We start from the raw sequence: 20657 nt of genomic DNA, 5'->3' as shown, positions 1-20657 counted from the left end.
CTTTTATTTTATTAAAAAGTGTTCTTCCTTTTAGTCATGTTGGGTTCTCCTTGTCTCCTTTGTCACCAACTGACCGTCCCACCTATGAGACTTCACTTTGCTGGCACAGTACAGATGCAAATCTACATTTAGATGATTAATATCTGTACATTTAGTGTGTTTTCCTCACTTTTACCATTTAACACTAGTTAAATGATAAAAAACTTGTGATACAATGATGATGTATCAATGTATTTTCTCTAATCTCCTCGCGGCTGACTCCCAGGGCCAGAGCTCAGGGGAGGCCATCATCAGCGCAGGATCCATCACCGCCATCGCCGTGGCAACCGTCTCCCTCCTCCTCCTCCTCCTCTTCAGCGGCCTCGGCCTCCTGATGTGGCGCCGCCGGCGCGGCCTCAGCTTCAACAGCAAACTGGGCTTGGCCAACGTGATCGCCCTGGAGGACCTGCAGGACCCGGAGAGGAACTGCGAGCTGCTGTCCTCCATCCGACGCAGCCAGCGGCACCGGGTGCCCAGCTCCAGCTCCGAGCAGGACCCGTCGGACGGCGTGTTCCTCATGGTCTACCTGCCCTCGCCGTACGAACACACGCTCACCAGGATCGCCAGAGCCGCCAGCACCAGCAGCTCCCACGAGCTGCTCCCGCCGAGCCCCGGGCCCGAGACGGGCGGCAGGGACGAAGAAGACGGGACGAAGCCGAGCGACGAGATCGAGGCGCGCTGAGTCAAGGAAAACGACCTTCCCCGCCTAACAAGAGGCATCGAGGAGAGACGACTGGGATGGAGACCCCCCAACATCTGTCTTCAAAACATCCCTTTGCACATTTGCTCAGTGATTCTCCGTTTGTGACCCTGATACAAAGCGACTGGTTTTATTTCCTCTGTTGATGGTCTTTCACAGGAATAAAACCTACTGATGTTTCGGATGAAAGTTCTCTGAGACCCCCGTCTGTGCTCTGCTGCCCTGAGCACACGATGGAGAAGCCCGAGGTGCAGAATGGACTGAGTGCTTTTAGCTTCATAACTTCATTCATCACACATAACCCGGGAAGGTGTTCGCTTCTCCTGTTTGCACCTAGGATTGTAAAAATGTACATCTGGATTGAAATCACTCTATTTTCTACTCTAATACTCAATGTGTATTTCACTTTAGCATCCTTTATAGAGGTGTATTTTGTAATGTTGATAATAGAGGTGTATTTTGTAATGTTGATATTTGTATTCATTTTTCGCTGTCTCATTGTCTGACCTCTTGATACAATGATTTACAATAAAGTGAAGGAGAAAGTGGAGCAGCTCTCTCCCTCTCCGTTAGCCATCCTGCGGTGTTTTTGTAGTATTTCACCTCAAACAAAAAAGAAAGAAATCATTGTTTAAACACTTTCCGTCCATGCTTCGGCCAACGAGACACCTCCCGACGAATGAGCTTCCTCTGCGGGGAGCGAAGGCAGAACGTCTGCGCTCGCAGGAGAGGAGGGAAAGCCAAGCAAAGCAAAGCTTTCGGGCTAATCATCACTGCTGCTGGACCCCAGACCCGAACTGTGCAAAAGGTTTAGGGAATCGCATCAGGTTTGTATTCTATTGGGCGTACACGTTTGATTGGCACATTATGCATAGTGCTGTTCGTTTTAACTCAAAAGCCTCTAAAACGTCTTCGCAACGGCCCGTTTTAAGTTTTAAAAACCTCGACTCTGAATACATCTGTCGATTCATTTCACTTGTGTTTCTAAAATGAGTGCGAAGCCCCGGCTGAAAGGGGAAGGACACTCGACACAAGATGAACCACACAACCAGCAGGAGGCGAAGAGCACTTCACTCAAACCATAGAAACGCAAGGTCCCCGTGTTTGTTTTACACTGGAGAGAAGTATATTTCTATTGTAATGCGTAACTGTTCTAACTTGCCACTGGCCCTGAGTTTAGTGAATGTTGGCCAGACCTTTTGTTTTTAAATACTGTGTGTGTATACTAGTTCTACTAGTTAGAAGAATTCCTACTCAACACCTGTGTAAAACCATTCAACGGGAAATTTATTAACTAATACCTCCGAGTAGGAGACAGAATTGACCCACATTCCAGGCCTGCATCAAGGTCACCTAAAGGTCTTCCATTCTAATACGTAGAACCCACTGCAGCAGGTGCTGGTAACCGACCTCGGATGTAGAGGATCATCTTCAGCACCTCGGGGCACCACGAGATTATCTGGACGCACAAACACATCTTGACTATCAGTTGACCCAGAACACAGCGTGCCTCCGTGGGAGAGGAAACGGTACCGAGACACAACATTATTTCAGCTGTCACAACAACACTGGAATCATTTTTCTCTGTTGCGCAATGAGGACACACAACGTCAAGTCCACAGTGTCGAGGTGAAGTCAATGAAATCGAATCAATAAATGAGGCAGCACAAACTTTTTGTTATAGTTTTTTTTTTAATTAGCTTGAACCCAACACGTTACACCAGGCTGGACAGAAGGGATGTCTCTATTTGTCCAGTGGAAGAGCAGAAAAAATGGAGCCTTTTGATTCATCAGCTGTGATGCTGTAATGAATCGTGTGATTTTTGCCTGTTTTATAGTTTCGTCAAGCAGAAACTATATTAGTCTCAGACAGATGTGTCCCCTCCTCTCCTGTGAATCAGTGACTGGTCCTCCTCTTGCTCCCCCCCCCCCCGTCCCCCGTCCCCCCCCTGCACTCACACAGCTCACCTCGGGGACGCTCCCGACACTCCAGGAGGAAACATGGCTCTCTACGTGCCGGGACTCGTGGCCACCATCGTCTTCTACCTTCTGGTGCTCGGCATCGGCATCTGGCCGTCCGTCAAGTCCAAGAGGGATGAGAAAAGGACGCAGGCGGACCATGCAGACATGGCTCTGCTGGGTAACAGGAACATTAATTTGGTGATGGGAATCTTCACCACAACCGGTGAGTTCCTCTCTGCTGCAGCTGCAGGTTCATTCATCCAGATGCAAAATAACAATAAAGCATTTGGGTTGCATTGTCTCAGGATTGTTTTGCTGAAGTTGCTCTGTTGGTTACCTCTTGGTCCTATTTCTGAGGATCTTCTATCTAGAAATGAAATATTATTTGGAATGTCTTTGGGTGTGAATTATCGAATGCGGAGATGAAACTGGAGGTCAAGCAAGTGATTTAGGGGTTACATTACATTACATTACATTACATGTCATTCCTACCAAAATCACGGCGTTGTGAATCAATAGGGTTGCAAAAAACGGTAATATTAAAAGTTTGACATTTTCTGTAAAAATGACGGTGAATATACGTGAATTAGCGGGAAAAGCTGCGCTTTTGTGTGGACACACATCCTACTCTCCCCTCTGTAAAAACAGATGCACAGATGAATGTGCTATTAAAATGAACATTGGCTTCAGTTTACCATGTAATCAATATGCTAATTAATCACAAACAACAGAAAGTTTTATTTTTACGTTTCTGGCAGACATGCTTCCAACTTGCTGCATCGTCTTCTTCTCGACTACATTTAAATTTCCTGTTCAGGATTTCCAAAACCCTAGTTTAACTTCCCGCCCCTTTGCAGCCCTGTGAATGAATGATAGTAGAGGAATGAAAACACAAGGGTGAGCGATTTGTTTTTTTGTATTTTACACAAACACAGTGAGACACGGAACCTTCCCCTCCGACGCAGTTTGGGAATAAAACGTACAGTTTGTATTAACTTGTGGTGTTTGTTCGTGGGACATGTGCGTGATGTTGGCTCACTTTGCAGCTACCTGGGTTGGCGGGACTTTCATCATCGGCACAGCTGAGACGGTGTACAACCCGAAGTTTGGGCTGATCTGGGCCGTGATGCCGTTGGCGGCGTCGTTGGCCTTCATCGTCGGTACGGTTTCTTTTTTTGGGGGGGGGGGGGGGGGGGTTTGAACGTTGTTCCTCACCGCTCAAATGAGACCAATGCTTAAACTTACTCCCTCGTTTTTAATAAAATGATAAACATTTTTAAGCTGTTAAGCTGTTTGCAAAGGGGGTATTTTAGTTACACCAGTACGGTGGTCTATTGTTACATCTGCATCTCCTACAGCGAGTGGCACAGGAGTTGAGGGTTTAGGCCCAAACGCAGAAGAAGTGATGAGGATGCAGCAGGGAGACTGTCATTGATTTCATGAACAAGGGACTCACAGCTCACGGCCCCTGAGACGGGTCGGTAAGAGAAGTAAATCCCAAAACATCTGGGGTGCTTCGCCCTGCAAATTAAGGCCTGAACTGATATACAAGCTACCGGGCAAAGGTACAAGGGTGCATTTCTAAAGAATCAGATTCATCAGGAAATCCCATCCGTGCCATTTACAACCTTAAGCTCTCTTTTTAAAAACAAATATCCCTTTTGGCTGAGCCTCAGAATCAGGTCGGGTACTTTATGTCCAGGTGGTTGGATAGAAGGGCGACGTGCAGCTCCTCTAACTGTTGTTTTCCAGGTGGCCTTTTCTTCGCTGAGCCCATGAGAGACAGGAAGTACGTCACCATGATGGACCCTTTCCAGATCAAGTACGGGAACGGACTCAGTGGACTTCTGGCTGTGGCGCCGCTCATGTCGGAAATCATTTGGGTGACGTCGACGCTGATAAGCCTGGGTAACAGTTCCTCCAACTCCGCCCAGATCTTCTATGTGCGTCTTTTGTGTTGCCGACCTTTTGGCGTGTGGTGCGCGAGTCGTGTATTTTAAGCGTGTGTGTGTGTGTGTGTGTGTGTGTGTGTGTGTGTGTTTCATAGGCCTCACCATGAGCGTGATCCTGGACATGTCCTACGCCGTGTGCATCTGGATCTCGGCTGCTGTGGCCATCACCTACACGCTGCTGGGAGGCCTCTACTCCGTGGCCTACACAGACGTCATTCAGCTCACTCTCATTTTTGTCACTTCGGTAAATTTAGGTCAATCCCGTTGGTTTGGATTCACGGAAACCTTTGCTCTGCCATTTGATTCGTCGGCCCAGATCATCATTAACTGCAACACCTGTACACCTTTGTGTTGTTATTCATGACTCATCAACTTTAAGGACAGCATTGTAGTCGGCTAGTTTGTTTGTATGTGTGTTGCCGGGCAACGTTTCCTATAACGGCATTTCTAAAATGCATCACTAATTACAGGTGAAACTCGAAAAAATAGAATATCGTGCAAAAGCTCATTGCTTTCAGTAATTCAACTTAAAAGGTGAAACTAATATATTATATAGACTCATTACATGCAAAGTGAGATATTTCAAGCCTTTATTTGATATCATATTGATGATTATGACTATATAATATAATATATATATATATACTAAAATATTAGTTTCACCTTTTAAGTTGAATAACTGAAAGTAATGAGCTTTTGCACGATATTCAAATTTTTCGAGTTTCACTCGAGTATATGACTTACTTTTATTCTCTTTGTGTGGTTCAGGCTCCCAAAAATGGTAGATTGTACAATTCCCATAAAGGGCCATAGAAAGCCACTGATCTTCTGCATGTGTCCACGTGGCGTACCTCTCTCCCCTCAGTGGATGTGCGTCCCCTTCCTCCTCACGAGTCCCGCCTCCGTTGACATCACCGCCACGTCGTTCAACCACACCTTTCAGGCTCCGTGGGTCGGCACTCTGACGGCCGACCGGGCCTGGATGTGGATCGATATCTTTTTGCTCCTGGTAAAGCAGACTTTATTGAGAATAACGCATCGGCAGGGAAAAAAGCTAAATGTGCAGCTGTAGAGAAGGGGGGAGGGGGGGGGGGGGGGGGGGCCTCACGCGTGTCCCGAAATGACAAGCGTGAGGCCCGGTACGGGGCGGGAAAGATGAGGGTCCGAAACAAACATGCTTTTAATGTCTATTTTTCTGGTGCAACATATACTGTGTATTCAAAACTAAAAGCAAAGATATACAAGAACATGACTTGAAGACACTGAGGACATTTTGCCGTATCAGCAGGAAAAGACACAGATAAAAATACTAAAATCAAGAAGGTCTTCAGCGCGCTGCACGGGATGTTCACGCAGCGCTCCTCGTGCTCCTCAAGGCCTAAGACACAGCGCCTGGGCCTCCTGTTATTGACGTATTTGTCCCTCCCTCGCAGAGCATAGGGGACCTCGGCTTCCAGGACTTCCACCAGAGGACATTATCGGCTTCTTCATCGGCCACGGCCAAGCTGCGATGTTACGCCGCAGCGTTCCTCATCCCCACCTTTGGGATCCCCCCCGTGCTCATCGGGGCGGTGGCTGCGTCGACGGGTACCGCGCCATCCGAATCCAACATGTCCTCTGACCTTTTTAAAAGTGACCAACGTGTCGGTTTGACTCCTCCGTCCTCCCTCCTAGACTGGAACCTCACCTCCTACGGGTCCCCGTCCCCGTTCGAGCGAGGCGAGACCGGTTTGATCTTGCCGCTCTCCCTGCAGCACCTGACGCCGCCCTACATCTCCGTCATCGGCATCGGGGCCGTCGGCGCCGCCGTGATGTCGTCGACTGACTCCGCCCTGCTGTCCGCAGCGTCCATCTTCTCCTCAAACATCTACAAGAAGATCCTGAGGACCAAGGTAAAGGTGGAGGGAGGGAGGGAGGGTGGAAGGTCGCCTGGTGGATGGTTCGAAGCGGTGCATTGTGGGCATTTTCACTGCGTAGGGTTTGTGATATCTGTCAAAGGTTGTTGCAGGGACGCGGGGGGGTGGGAATCAGACGCACACGGACCAAATTTCCAAACTACCAGCGTATAAAATCGTGAAAAATGGTCATCGTCAATTTCAGACGGAGAAGCAAATTGGGAAAAAGATGATTCTGTTTTCGCCCCAACTGGGACCGACAATAAACCCTTTGTTTATCTGGTCCATTAGAGAGGTTTGGAATGTTCTCTCTTCCCCCCCCTCGCAGGCCTCGGAGAATGAGATCCGGTGGGTGATCCGCTTCTCCGTGGTCCTCTTCGGCCTGGCCGGCACGTCGCTCACCTTCCTGCACGCCGGCGTCATAGCCTTCTGGATCCTGGGGGGGGAGATCGCCTACATCCTGATGTTCCCGCAGCTCGTGTGCGTGCTGTTCTTCGACGTGTCCAACGGCTACGGCGCCACCGCGGGCTTCCTGCTGGCGTTCCTTTTGAGGGCGATGTGCGGCGAGCCCCTGCTGCGGCTGTCGCCTCTCATCCATTTCCCAGGGTGCACCCTGGAGGACGGCGTCTACGTTCAGTACTCCCCCGTTAGGACCATCTGCATGCTGGTTTCTCTTGCCGCCATATTGCTGGTGTCCCACCTCACGGCTGTGCTCTTCAACCGGGGACTCGTACCAGAGAAGTGGGACGTGTTTCACGTCCGACAGGCACCGGAAACCCAAAAGCCAGCAGACGGCGCCAGCAGCAAGGAGGAGCACAGGATGACCCCTGTGTGCGAGGGGGGAGGAGTCTCGGATCCAATGTTGGAGTGAAACTGAATCACACTGTATCTAAAAAGGTCACTAAATGCAAAATAAAAAATACTAATACTGATATCATCCTTTTTTAAAAACCTCTGTGGATGTTGCACGCTGTCTGTACAGATCCGACTTATGAAATACGTGTTTGGAAGAAAGGTGAATTTCATAAGAGTGACGGTGCTCGAAACATGTGGCAGGAAACATGTGGTTGATAAAAGAGTAGATGTTTTCTGTTCATTTTTGGGGGGTTTTCTTGTGTAATTGTGCAGAGAATAGAAACTAGAAAACCAAAACCTTTTTTGCATCACTAAAAGTAACAGTTTTTATTTACAACAGCTGCTGTTAGGGTGGCGACGCAGGTTCCTGCATGGCGGGCGCTTTAAGGTGCTTCGTGGACTAGTAGTAGAAAGGAATGTCGTTCATGCAGAAGTCGGGCTGCAGGCCCTCGAAGGTGCAGTCTGACGTGGCGGCGGCACAGCGGCCACAGCGGCAGCTCAGGGCCACGGGGAAGCTGACGGTGGGGTCCACGCCGGGGGGGCAGTCGGGCAGCGCGACGGTCTCGTAGTTCAATTTCTCGTAGGTGCACACGCGCTGGTGCCTTTTGCCCAATGGCACCCTCATGACCGGGTCCTGGAGGGGAGCAGAGACAACGTGGCATCGGTACACTGCCCACAGTGTGTTTGCTCTGCCATCCTTTGATGTGCAAAGCTGAATGACACCGTGTTGGAGTCGCTCCCCTGAGACTCTACTCGCCCTCAATACCTTGGTGAGGCAGTGACCCCCGCAGATGGTCGTCTCCACCGGGTGACACTTGGGACAGCCCTCCTTCTCCAGAGACACCGTCTGGTTGATGAGCTGGCAGGACGGCAGCTGGAAGGCCGCTGGTGGTGGGAGGTCTTGTTAAGGTCTTGAATACGTAAAAATGTGCTTGTTCTGTATTATTTCTACTTTGATGTGATTATCAGTTCATGTGTATAATTTACTAATGTGCAAATGTGCAAGAACTCCCCAATTTAGTTTCAGTTCAGTTGCTACATTTTAAACCTGTAACGACCTCACTTCCAAAATGCCTCTATTCGATGCTTATGGATCTTCATGTTTCTGGGCTCCACTTTCTTACATTTGCAAATTAAATAAAACGTAACATTGAGCGGACTAAATATCTACAAAGTAAAATGATTAATACAGTTAAAGTTATTATTACCTTGGATACACTTATACAAACTGTTATCTGTCTTACATAAAATATCATTAAAGCTCATAGCTCATTGTGCAGGAGAACTCCCTCAGTGTCACTTGTTTTAATAAAGGTCAAAGATTTCAATTCAAAACTACAGCAAAACCTGCCTTACCAGTTGTTTTTTGGGGTTTATATAAATGCTGCGTTACAAAATTCCGTCTCCCAACACGCTAATATTCCCTGACCTTTATCCGGCTGCTGCTTTGCCCTTTTTCTCTCCCTTTTTGACATTTACATAATCACGTGTAATGCTTGTTTGGATTGTTGTAACACTATTTTCTTTTTGCCGTTTGTCTCAAACAAAGCCTTTTTCCAGGCTGCTACTGTAAATTATGTTGTTTTCTGAATGAGGACCTGGGTAAAGAAACGCTGGGTGAACAAACTGATTTTTTTTTAAAAAAGTCTTTTAACTACCTGCTGGAGCCAGGGGCCAAAAGAAAGTTGAGGCTCCCAGAAACAAGCTCAACATAAAGTGTAACATCACTTTTCTGACCTGAAGAGCCGTCATCCTGCAGGAGGCAAAGTGGGTTAGTGAGTCATAACTTACATCCATGGACAACTTCCGTCTCCATCGCCTTTAGTAAAGAATACAAACAGTCCATCTATAAACTGTGAATAAATGATCTATTTACCGTTAATAAAGTCATCAGCTTTGGTCTATTAACTCTTTAAAGTAGACTGTAAATGAGTACTGTTTTATCTTATTATATTTTTGGATAACGCTGCAATTTAAAAAGTACTGTTTCATTATAAATTGAACACTTTAGCTACACTGAAACACACAAAAAGATGAAAGAAGTAGCATGAATGGTTTGTCCTTTCAAATGGGCCCGACTTACCTCTCAGGTGTCTGCAGGCAGTGTGCTGAGGGCAGGTGTCCCGCTCACTCTTTATACAGCTCAATGGAGCCTCGTATCCAGGAACCAACCCGCTCACATAACCCTGGTTACCTTTTTTTTTTCTCCTTAAAGGGTGCACATTTTGTTTTAACCAGGGGGATTATACCTCCCCTGGTATCACTCTTACATCCGGTTAGCAGAAGCTGCTGAATTAAAGGACACGCAGGTAGGCTCAGTACCTTCCTGAAGGCCACTGTGACAATGGTACTGTTTTTTTTAAAAGAGGGAGAAGGCTTTGTGAGGCTCAACTGTAACATTTAAAATTCAACCAACAAGGAGTCCATGAATAAAATGAATGTTACTATAGTTAAGATGAAACGATTTATAGCCTTACTATAACAAGTTATTTTCTTTTTTATATGTTATATGAAATAGTGATGATAAAGAAGGTTGACTGTTATGTGAGATAGTTTCCACCTTTTTTTTATCTACTTCTTGGATCACTTGTGTAAATCGTATCTTGGTGGAAGACAAAGAGAATCGTCTGATCGGTATTGTTCATCGAACATGACACTTTTTCCTTCTAATGACACACGGTTAACGTGCTTTAATGGATGTGAAAGTGCTTCCTGTGTGGGCTAGCATTAAAGGATACCTGGTTTTCACCAGGTGCTTCATAATAGACGTGTGGTCAAGGATCCCACCTTGATACCAGAGCAGGATGAGAACTGACAGGTCTGCTGCTGCCGTGGAAGTAATCGTGTTTCATCAATGTCACTGTGACACGTTGACCTCTTCCTGACACGGATCATTTAATACGTTGATCCTGCCGTCCACAGATTGAACGTTTGAACAGGTTAAGATAACGCTGTAGGATTTGTTTTTTCCTCAGTGGGACGATTACAGAATACATCCAAAAGCACAGGATTTAAATTTCAATAATATATTATACTATTTAATGCTGGATATTTTATCATTATGTGCATTATTCAGTATGAAATAGCCTCAATCATAATCCCTGTTCCCATAAAGACCAGGATCACAGGACTTAATGACAATAGGCCCGTTGCCCTGACCTCTGTAGACATGAAGTCTTTTGAATGGCTATCTGACTACTAACTAATATTTCCTGATTCCTGATTCCCGATGATCTAGGATTTTATATAATTAAAATAAAGTGAGGCCCTTAATCTTTTTTCTTTTTGGTGAAGCCCGTCAACAAAATTCTATTGTGTTATGTATTTTTTGCACAAAAAAGCATGAATTTGGAAAAGAAGGGAGAAACTACACAGTACATGCAAACATTACATTGCAATCAGGCAAAAATAATTCTAACTATTTACCGTATTTACGGTTTGATTTTTTTATTTTGGTATGAAATATGTAGAGTGTGGAGGAACCTTTAAAATCTGACATGTATGTATAGTATGATGTAAACCCTATTTAACCATTCAACGTTTTACCGGAACGTTACATTAGTCGCGTGCTTGTTTCGACTCGGTGACTAATAGCGGACGGACCCATTTGGTTGCTACAACGCATGCGCAGAACGCAATATGTCACAAAAATGATCATTACGTGACAGTTTTTTATCGAGATAAATTGGGCACATTTTTTATTCCCACACGGAGACAAACACTGCGAATCAATGAGGGAGGAAGAGCCGGAGAAGAAGCCCGAGGTGAGAGCTTATTTTAACGGGAGAGTCGGTTTTTAGAAGGTCAACCGAACATCACGTTAACGTCAAGTTACCCTGATGTGAAATTCACCCAGTTCCTCGTGCTTAGGTAGTTTGGTGTAGTTTAATAGAGAACACAAAGCTGCTAAGAGGCAAATGCACACAGAGAGAACTGCTCTAAATATCACCGTGTCCGTGTGAGCTCTTTATCTGCGTTCATCTGTGTATTGTTGTTCTGCACATTAATGGACCATCGACGCATGTCCATCCAATAGAGAAAACATGTCAATGACTACCGTGTATACCACAAACACACAGTATGCATTTACAGTCACACACAAAGTGTGTTTTAAACCTACAAGTCTAAATGACTGTGAAGACCGCCGACAGCGTTGGTCGCTTCAATAGCTACATATGACGTCACGGTAGATCTTCACGCGAGAGAACGTAAGTCACGTTTCGGGTCTTCTTCTGTCTCTTCCCCGTCCTCCAGGGTTTCAGGCTGCTGTGGATCCTGGACGTCCAGAACACGCCGTGTTCCAGAGACGCCGTCCTGCACGGAGCCGGCGGCTCGGTGGCTGCTGGCCTGCTGCACTTTCTGGCCACAAGTAAGTCCAATGTGTGTGTGTGTGTGTGTGTGCGCGCGCAGGTGACCTGTGTCACCTGTGTGTCCCGTAAAATGATGCTGGAGGAAGAGTCCCCCGTGGAAACATGACGCAGCTTTCAGCAGCAGTCTCTCCTGTGCGCAGGTCGGGTGAGGAGGTCGTTCGACGTGGGATTTGCTGGCTTCCTGCTCACTACGCTCGGTTCCTGGTGGGTCTTTATGTTGATTGACACTTCGTCTTTTGTCTTTCCCCGTCTCAACTAGTTGGCATTTTTCAAATATCTACAATGAAAGATTTGATCTACCCTTTATCCACCGGCAGAATTTCTCTCTGACCTTGAGCCGATTTCTTACTGCAGTGTCCTGTCTCTTCAATTAAATAACATTAGATTATATAAGTAGCACCAAAGTATAACGGAAGTTATCTCAGGACTCAACAATCCCCACCATGAGTTAGCATTTGGCGACATTTGCAAATGAATAATACTCCCTTTATAACAGTCAGAAACCTCATGCAAAGTAAGATTGTGGGCGGGGCATCTGACCGCCTTTCACGGTTCCAGAGACGGTAACACCTGATGAAGAGAAACGGGAAGGAACAAAACAATGGGAGAGGAACGATGTGGCCTTAGCAACACCCATTAATGGGATAAGAAATGAACCACGGACCCGTCTGTTTGTAACAGAAACCCTGCCGTGTCTCCCTCCCCAGGTTTTACTGCAGAATGAACAACGCCAAGCTCCGCGTGCAGCAGAGGATGCTCAAAGACGGCATCCACAACAAGGTCATGTACGAGGGCACCGGTCTAGACCCCACAAGAAAACCTGCAGCAGAAACCCCAGCGGGGCCCTCGTGACCTCAAGGTCTGAAACTCCTACACGGTCCTACAGGGACGCTTTGTAAAAGACTGACTGGCACCATCGGAGGACAAAGCTGAAATTCCTAAATATGTATATTATATAATGATGGAGAGGCAGACTTTGCCCTCAAGTGTATCTTGATCCTGAAAACATGTTTACCCTTGATTTTTTTCACATCGTCCCTCCATCCACCGGGCAGATGTACCAGTGAAACCAAACGCTGTGCTGCACGGCATGCTGGGAATTCAAGGACTGTCTGAAAGTTTAAATTCACCTTGAATCGTTTTATCATTTAGTATTTTAAAGTTGAATGTGTGTTAAATAAAATTGTACCCTGATGCAGCGATGTGTCTGTGTTGCTTCCTTTGTCAACTAATTGATTAGTACGTCTCTGCAAAAAAAACGAATAGCTCAGTAAGGAAGAAATTCAAAGTAATAATGAGTCCATCAAAACGTAAACCAATGGCTGAACCCTGGAAACGTATTTATTTTTATATATATATAAAAATAAAGTTGCTCAGTCACCGGGTAGGATTTCTGTCATTCTGCTCTCAGCTGGGATTGTACAGTGTTCATTTGACTCTGAGATGCCCTGAAGGCACGATTTCAAAGTCAAATAACCCAGGAGTGTAAACTGATCTCACCAAAGTGTCACCTGCAGAATGTCCACCATTTAAACCCCTGTTGCACCTCCTGATGACCAGCAGGTGTTCCCACAGGCGCCCCGACCGGGTCCTGCACCGCAGGGCGGTTTCAATAAGTCTAAAGAAGAAAGTGAAATATCAGTATGTCACTGTGTGTTCTGTTTCAGATGTTGACGTTTTAATTGAAAAAAAAAAAATAATCTTTACATCTTTTGGAAGTTCACACATTTCTAAAACATTTCCAGGGCTCCCTGATGGCATTTTAACACCTTCTAAAATAATTGTCCCAAATAAAAGCAAACCAATGCACGAATGCAGCTGTAACCTGGATTTCGCTTTGTGACCCTCACGCCACGCAAACAAAGGAGCCGCCGCTCTGTCCTTTTTGACAGCAACACTCGTGCGGTCTTATTATAGAAGACCTTTGTCTCGCTCGGTGTTACTCCGTCCTTCGGGACAATTTTTCCATTAGAGCTGTCGGCACGACAGCATGTCGCTTCACACAATGCCAGGGGGACATACTGTTGTGACCTCACTTTGGTCACGCACACACTTCAACAAGCAGAGGCTTCAGTTCCAAAAATGTATTATATGTCCATACAGATGTTCGTATGTCTAAAACAAACATGCCGCAGTCTCTTAACTACTTGAAGATGTGTCTCATGATGCCAGCAGCCAGTAGGCAGGACTCAAATGTTTTAGGAGTCATCAAAGCAAATTTCATTACAAAGCAAAAGGTATTTGTTAATACTGTAAATCTTCATTTAGGAGAGTAAGACCTGTGAAAACGAGTCCGGGGGAAAGGACCAGAAGCCTTCTTTCAAGCAAAGTAGTGCGCTATTTATAACCGTGTTTGGCTTCTCGCTTGCTATCCAATGCACGAGCCCTTCCTTTAATGTCTAGGTGACTATTTTAAGTTCTCCCTGCGCCAAATAGTGTTTCAAACATCAGTGAGGACACGAGCGCCGCGCAGCCCGACAATGTCCCCAAAATAATAGTTCAATGCGATAAAAGCTGCAAAGTGCATGCGTAAAGAGAACAAGGTTTATTTTAAACTTCTGAAATGAAACGATTACATAAAAATCCCCTTTGCTTCCATCTAATCTGTTTTGCTCAACCCTGAGTAAACCGTAATTAAATCTGTTGGCTTTAATGGCTTGTTGTTGCCCCCATTCTCTCGGTGCTGTATGTCGGCAGAATTAACCCCTGGTCGTACTTTGGTTTAAATAGTAACAATACTTTGCTGTGGAAAGCTTGTGAAATGAAGACTTTTGTGGGGTCAGATATAAAATTACCTTTCAAAGCATAGATTATCCCAGAGGTCTTTTTACATTGAGTGCATGCCAACAACAAATCGGATATTTTCTTACAAGGTAACCGTGCAAACTAAAAAAAAAGTGTACTAAAAGCCAACGTCAACGTTTGTGTGTTCCACAGCTCTGCCGGGAGAAGATTTCCTTTCCTTTGACGGACTCCTACTGAATCGTGTGTAATATCCTGGAGCTTTGAGAGGGGCTTAAACAGTCCTTCCGCATAAGAAACGATGGTCCAATCGACAGAAGCTGATCTGTAAAATAACGCTGGAAAAGCAGTGAAACAGCTATGAAACCTTTACTAGTCAGGTAGCGGGTTGTTTGTTCCCATGGATGAAAAACAAAGCTGAGCCCTTATAATAACAAAGAGCATCGGTGTGACGTTTTTTTTTTCCATTAATGTTGTATATAAAAGTATACAAAAGAAAAAAATAATCAAAATATATTGAATCGTTAAAACTATGTCGTTACACATTGCAAACATCTGTTCATGCACCAGTCCTCGCTGATGCATAATGTAAAAAAAAAGAAGTAAAATAAGCGATCCTTCTTACTCAACACCTCGATTCTAACATGGGTTCGCACGCGTCATTGTCCTCGTTGGGCTCTTTCGCCGCCTTCGTCTCCGAGACGGCGTCGCAGCGCTGCGACTGTTTCGAGTCCCGGGCCGTCACCTCGAAAACGTCCCACCGCTCGGGGATCAGGCCTCTGCCGAAGAGCGCGGACGCCAGGTAGGAGAAGAGCAGGATGGAGCCCAGGGCGGAGAGCATGCAAATGGTCCTGATCGGGGAGCGCTGGATCCAAACGCCGTTCACCAGGACGCAGCCCGGGAACTTGAGGAGCGGCTCCAGCCCGATCAGCGGCTCCCCGCACAGCGCCCGCAGCAGCAGGCCCACGAAGCAGCCCAGCACGGCGCCGTAGCCGTTGGAGACGTCGAAGAAGAGCACGCAGACGAGCTGCGGCAGCATGAGGGTGTAGGTCAGGTCCGACCGCAGCATCCAGATCATCAGGACGCTGTTGTCCAGGAAGGTGAGGGACGTCCCGGCGAGGCCCACGACCACCACCGACAGCCGGATCACCCACTGGATCTCAGAGTCCGACGCCTGCAGGGGAGACGGCAGACTCGTTTCTTTGGTCCTCCTCCTCCTCCCCCCCCCCCGCCCCCCCCCAACCCCTCCCGTCCCGTACCTGCGGCCTCAAGATGTTCCGGTAGATGTTCGCCGTGAAGATGGAGGCGGCGGACAGCAGGGCGGAGTCGGTGGACGACATCACGGCGGCGGCCACCGCCCCGATGCCGATGATGGAGACGTAGGTGGGGGTGAGGTGCTGCAGCACGATGGGCAGGATGAGGCCCGTCTCGCCGCGGTCGTACGGCGACGGAGAGCCGTAGGAGGTCATGTTCCAGTCTGAGGATCGATAATAAGTGATGGTCTCAGCCTGTGAAGCCAAATGTTAAAAAAAAAAAAAAAAACAGGGACCGGTCAGAGGGAAGGTTTACTTGTCGACGCAGCCACCGCCCCGATGAGAATGGGCGGGATGCCCAGCGTGGGGACGATGAACGCGGCGGCGAAGCAGGTGATCTTGGCCGTGGACGAGGAGGCGGCTGACAGCGTCCTCTGGTGGAAGTTCTGAAGGCCCAGGTTCCCCAAACCCTGGGGGAGGTGGAGGACAGGCACACGGCGAAAGGCAAGTCAGACACCGGGACCAGTGAAAGGGCTCGTTCGATGTAGTTTGGAATCTAGTTCTGATTCATTCAGATGTTTGGATCCTTTCCCGTCTGGGTCGGGAAACATCGAGATGCCGCCCAGGATTTAATAGAACAGAGGACCTCCCTGCCAGCGGCCTGGAACAAATAAGCTCGGATTTAACCACGTGTCCAATCTTTCTCGAGGACCCTCCGGCGTCTCACCAGAAGCAGGAAGTTGTCGATCCACATCCAGGCCCTGTCGGCCCCCAGGGTGCCCACCCACGGGGACTGGAAGGTGGAGTTGTAGGCCGTCTCGGTGATGTCCACCACAGCGGGGCCCATCATGGCGAACGGGACGCACAGCCACTGAGAGGAAAAAAAATTACGAAGGGGGGGGGACGTTAGCTCACGGAGGAGCTGGCGTTCAACCCGAGGCTCGGAAGGAGGAGAAACTAAATCCACGCTCCGTGAGACGGGCCGAGGGGAAGGAAGCCCAGCGGGGGCCGCTCACCAGGCTGATGAAGATGAGGATGAGCTGGATGATGTCCGTGTAGGCCACCGAGTAGAGCCCCCCCATCAGGGTGTAGGTGATGGCCACAGCCGCCGAGATCCAGATGCTCACATTGTAGGACAAATTCAGGATCACGCTCATAGTCACACCTGTTACACACACACACACACACACACACACACACGTCACTTTGGTAACCTTGATTTTTACTTATTTTTCACAATAAGATAAATAAAGTAAGATATCTCTTTCTTATCAACGCATTTTCTTCAGAAATCTAAAGTACATTTAAACCGAAAGCAGATCAAACAAGGAAGAAACACCTTATTATTAGTAGTAGTATTTGGAGTTAAACACAGCATTTGACCCGGTGTGTGGCTACAATGCTTCCTGTTTTGTGGGATGGGCGAGACGGGATTTGACTAATCGGTGGTGCGATAGTTTGCTCGGGGCAGCTTTGCATTGTGCTCCTTTCCCTCCTCGCCACGCACGGCTGAACCAAAGCCTCCAGTGGTTCACGAGGTGCAGCTCCCTCCACCTGTGGACGCACCACCTCTTCCTACCTTCTGGCTAATGTGTTCTTTTGTTCGTGACTCTAACCCTGCGGTGACCCTCGTGAACACGAAAGCACAAAGAGACGGCAGCAGAAGCAGGAAAAAAAAATGATCCTGAAATAGTCACCAATGAAGGGGATAATGGTTTTAAATATTTAATAGTAATCAGCTGCTGGGAAGGTTAAAACGAGGCTGGTTGTGAGTGGACAGAAGGTCTGTGACCTCTTGAACTGACACCCGGGCTTCCTGAGACAAACAGATGCGGAGGAACCAGGATCTGGGTATTTGTGAGGGTTTTATTGCTTGGGGGGGGGATGGAGATAGCTTCCGTCATGAATGACAAAGCTATCTCCCTGTCTTTGATGTGGAGGTGTCCCCTCCCCTGAGGAGCACAGATGTTTGTCACCTTAGACGATATGACTCAAAGTAAAAACGTCCTAACGTCAGCATTTCTGCTTTCTGTAAAAGAAGCCGTGGGCCTTCAACGTGATCCAACCCAGCAGTGGATGGCGTTCTCCTTATCTCAGTACTTATCTCCTGCATTACCGGGACCGTATCCGGGGGGGGGGGGGGGGGTTGTCGCTGTTACCTTTTGACGGAGTTATTTCAGAGCTGTTGTGTACAATTAGACGAGGGGCTTTCGTTTCACGGGCCGAGAGCGGCGACGGACAGCTGCTGCGCTGCCAGGGGGGCGGGGGGGGGGGTGGGGGTCGGTATCGAATGCATCACACCCAGGGGCCCGCGGCCAGGCGGACTTACCCAACCCGATGAGCGTCCCCGTCACCCACATGATCTCCGATATGAGCGAGGCCAGGGACAGCGCGGCCGTGGGCACTTTCCCGTACTTGATCTGGAACGGGTCCATCATGGTCACGTACTTGTTGTCCCTCATCGGCTCGGCGAAGAACAGGCCGCCTCGGTGACAGGAGCGGAGGGACAGAGAGGTTTAGGATGGGGTTCGATGCCCCGTCGTGGTCGACCACATTTCAAACCCTCTGTGGTAAATCATTACATTTCTTCTCTAACTTGGTCCCATTAGGTCTCCCCTTAAGGGGTTTCACAGGTCATCCAGCTGGGGGGGGGGGTGACTAAACAATGACACGCGTGCTGCTTTGTTTCTCCTGATGTGAACCACTTGTTTTTTTCAGAAAGCAACAAAAAAAAAGAAAAGAAAGAAAGTCTCTCCGTGTTTGGTACCTTTTACTCTGTGATGCATTTCAGGAGATTACATCTGATGAAGTGCTATAATTAACTTTTTTTTTTTTGTGGAGAAAAACCAATTTCTCTTAACCTGCCTTTGTTCTACTTTAGTAAATGATTTGCCACATTCCCCAGCGGGCCTTTAAGTGGTGAAGGGCATTAAGTAGTCACAGCAATACGAATACAAAGATAACAGCGGCTTTGTATTGTTCATTTCTGAGTAAACCTGTAAACTCAACTTCAGCTGTACTTGAAGTCTGATTTAGGAAACAACGCCTTCAAAAATCAGAAACTAGATGGTTGAGGTTGAACAAAGGCAGTTATCGAGAATCTCCTGGATCGCATTTTAAGTTTATCTTTACTTTGACTTTATTGCAATCACCAAATGCTCGGACCAATCTTTAAAATGTCGTTTTTTTTGGTGTGAAGTTTAATGCACAGAGGTGTTTCCTCACAGGGGAGCCAGCTTTTTTTCCTCAGTAGTTGGTTACAAACAGACTGTATAAAACACAAATGGGACACCTGTCACTCAAAGGTCTTAATTTGAGCCTTAATATCATTTACATAGATGGGTTGTGTAAGAATGTTCTCCCAGAACCTGGTTATTCCATCCTCAGGTGGCCACTTGAGTCTCTCTATCTTTCTCAGCATCATCTCTCAGGACCCAATGGACCTTTAATCATTTAAACAACGAACCAGGCTGTGGTTTTTTCTATACTAAAGATCTACAGTCAGAACCAGCGTCCCAACCAACTGAGTCCCCCCCCCCCCCCCCCCTCCTCCCCGGGACGATGCGTAATGACCTCACGGACACCGGAGCGCCTCGCGCTCCACCACCCGACACCGGCACCGGGGGGGGGGGGGGGGGGGGGGGGGGGACTTGAGGAGGAGGAGGAGAAGTGAGTGAGCGAGACCTCACCGATGATGAAGCACATGGTCGCTGCGATGGGCATCACGGCCCAGATGAGCCCCATGGACGGGTTGTAGACCGCCTCCGCGGTGCCCACGATGAATCCGCCTCCGACCCACGTAGCTGTTCACACAAAAGGCACGGAACCGGAAGGTCACCTGCTGTCCAGCTCAATCACGTGCGTGACCCACTAAGATCCGGACTGGACGGGAGACGATATTTCAAGACGTATATAAAATAAAATAAAATATATATACATATATCGCTTTAATAAGCGCTTGGATTTGAATAGGAATCTGCTGTAAATTGAATGAGCAATTACGTTAAAACGTTCGCGTCGTGAAAGTGAGGCTCGTCGTCATTAAATATGAAAGACGTGTAGTGCGCATTTAGGAAAAACGCCACATTTCAATTAACTTCCTCCACTTTGACACAATAACTTCCTGTTTAACCCGTTTCTATTGTCCGACCACGCGCCACGACGCCCAGGATAAATCACGCTGCCGGGTACACACACACACACACACACACACACACACACACACATATATATATATATATACTGTATACACACATATATATATACACATATATATACACACATATATATATATATATATATATATATAAATATATTTTATTACAAATACGACACAACGGAGAGATGACTAAACGGGGCTCGGGTCTGCTCGGGAGGGCAGGTAACGGGTCACGGGGGTCCACTCGCCTGTCATGGTGAAGATGCCGACCACCAGGTTGATGCCCCGGTTCCCCAGCAGAGCCATCTCGGTCTTATCCCCGTGGCACTTCTTGGCTTCCCTCTTGGACTTGAACGAGGCCCAGATGCCGATGCCGAGCACCAGCAGGTAGAACAGCACCATGACGGCCACGCCGGGGACGTTGAGGGCCATGGCGGCGGGCTGCGGGATTGCCGACTGGAGGGGCGAGCGTCTCGGTGATGTGCGGCTCGTCCGTCGGTGCCCCGGCGCACCGGCGCAGTCGCGGGGAGAAGGGGGGGGGATGTGCTGCGACGCCTGGTGGCGGCGGCCGGGAACTGCAGCGTCACCCTCAAGGTGAAACACACTGCGCACGCGTGTCCTCTCTTCCTCTCTCTCTCTCTTTTATATATATAATATATATATATATATATATATATATATATATATATATACGTGTGTGTTTTATGCGGGTCTGTGGTATTTCTCAACA

At 47.6% G+C, this 20657-nt stretch overlaps 4 protein-coding genes across 4 annotated transcripts; 2 read left to right on the top strand and 2 right to left on the bottom strand.

The window, feature by feature from the left end:
• Positions 1-2708: 2708 nt before the first annotated feature.
• Positions 2709-7589, top strand: LOC119214015 (high-affinity choline transporter 1-like). The gene is made up of 8 exons (XM_037465383.2): positions 2709-2924; positions 3748-3861; positions 4454-4609; positions 4749-4897; positions 5519-5662; positions 6087-6240; positions 6328-6545; positions 6877-7589. Exons 1-8 carry the CDS (start codon positions 2741-2743, stop codon positions 7417-7419), a joined length of 1662 nt encoding a protein of 553 aa, XP_037321280.2. The 5' UTR covers positions 2709-2740; the 3' UTR covers positions 7420-7589.
• A 119-nt stretch (positions 7590-7708) lies between these two features.
• Positions 7709-9566, bottom strand: lhb (luteinizing hormone subunit beta). The gene is made up of 4 exons (XM_037465384.2): positions 9487-9566; positions 9062-9156; positions 8170-8288; positions 7709-8037 (listed from the first exon to the last, which is right to left on the bottom strand). Exons 2-4 carry the CDS (start codon positions 9153-9155, stop codon positions 7804-7806), a joined length of 447 nt encoding a protein of 148 aa, XP_037321281.1. The 5' UTR covers position 9156; positions 9487-9566; the 3' UTR covers positions 7709-7803.
• A 1414-nt stretch (positions 9567-10980) lies between these two features.
• Positions 10981-13129, top strand: LOC119214019 (cytochrome c oxidase assembly protein COX20, mitochondrial). The gene is made up of 4 exons (XM_037465385.2): positions 10981-11167; positions 11658-11772; positions 11914-11977; positions 12481-13129. The coding sequence occupies exons 1-4, from the start codon at positions 11135-11137 to the stop codon at positions 12623-12625; spliced, it is 357 nt and encodes a 118-aa protein (XP_037321282.2). The 5' UTR covers positions 10981-11134; the 3' UTR covers positions 12626-13129.
• A 1176-nt stretch (positions 13130-14305) lies between these two features.
• Positions 14306-20464, bottom strand: LOC119214014 (high-affinity choline transporter 1-like). The gene is made up of 8 exons (XM_037465382.2): positions 20176-20464; positions 19458-19571; positions 18098-18253; positions 16785-16933; positions 16496-16639; positions 16085-16238; positions 15775-15992; positions 14306-15689 (listed from the first exon to the last, which is right to left on the bottom strand). Exons 1-8 carry the CDS (start codon positions 20357-20359, stop codon positions 15141-15143), a joined length of 1668 nt encoding a protein of 555 aa, XP_037321279.2. The 5' UTR covers positions 20360-20464; the 3' UTR covers positions 14306-15140.
• Between the last annotated feature and the right edge of the window lie 193 nt (positions 20465-20657).

This window comes from Pungitius pungitius, chromosome 13 (genome assembly GCF_949316345.1).
Source record: "Pungitius pungitius chromosome 13, fPunPun2.1, whole genome shotgun sequence".
In the NCBI taxonomy this organism is placed as follows: domain Eukaryota; kingdom Metazoa; phylum Chordata; class Actinopteri; order Perciformes; family Gasterosteidae; genus Pungitius; species Pungitius pungitius.
This window is presented reverse-complemented; position numbering and strand designations above follow the sequence as displayed.

Coding starts and splice junctions, on each gene's coding strand:
- LOC119214014 (XM_037465382.2), bottom strand. CDS start 20,359: ATGGCCCTCAACGTCCCCGGCGTGGCCGTCATGGTGCTGTTCTACCTG. Junction 19,572..20,175: donor CGGCATCTTCACCATGACAG/GCGAGTGGACCC, acceptor TTGTGTGAACAG/CTACGTGGGTCGGAGGCGGA. Junction 15,690..15,774: donor GGAACATCTTGAGGCCGCAG/GTACGGGACGGG, acceptor TCTCCCCTGCAG/GCGTCGGACTCTGAGATCCA.
- lhb (XM_037465384.2), bottom strand. CDS start 9,155: ATGACGGCTCTTCAGGTCAGAAAAGTGATGTTACACTTTATGTTGAGC. Junction 8,289..9,061: donor TTGGCCCCTGGCTCCAGCAG/GTAGTTAAAAGA, acceptor TCCCACCACCAG/CGGCCTTCCAGCTGCCGTCC. Junction 8,038..8,169: donor GGGGTCACTGCCTCACCAAG/GTATTGAGGGCG, acceptor GCTCCCCTCCAG/GACCCGGTCATGAGGGTGCC.
- LOC119214019 (XM_037465385.2), top strand. CDS start 11,135: ATGAGGGAGGAAGAGCCGGAGAAGAAGCCCGAG. Junction 11,168..11,657: donor AGCCGGAGAAGAAGCCCGAG/GTGAGAGCTTAT, acceptor CCCGTCCTCCAG/GGTTTCAGGCTGCTGTGGAT. Junction 11,773..11,913: donor GCTGCACTTTCTGGCCACAA/GTAAGTCCAATG, acceptor TCCTGTGCGCAG/GTCGGGTGAGGAGGTCGTTC.
- LOC119214015 (XM_037465383.2), top strand. CDS start 2,741: ATGGCTCTCTACGTGCCGGGACTCGTGGCCACCATCGTCTTCTACCTT. Junction 3,862..4,453: donor GTCGTTGGCCTTCATCGTCG/GTACGGTTTCTT, acceptor GTTGTTTTCCAG/GTGGCCTTTTCTTCGCTGAG. Junction 6,241..6,327: donor GGCGGTGGCTGCGTCGACGG/GTACCGCGCCAT, acceptor CCTCCCTCCTAG/ACTGGAACCTCACCTCCTAC.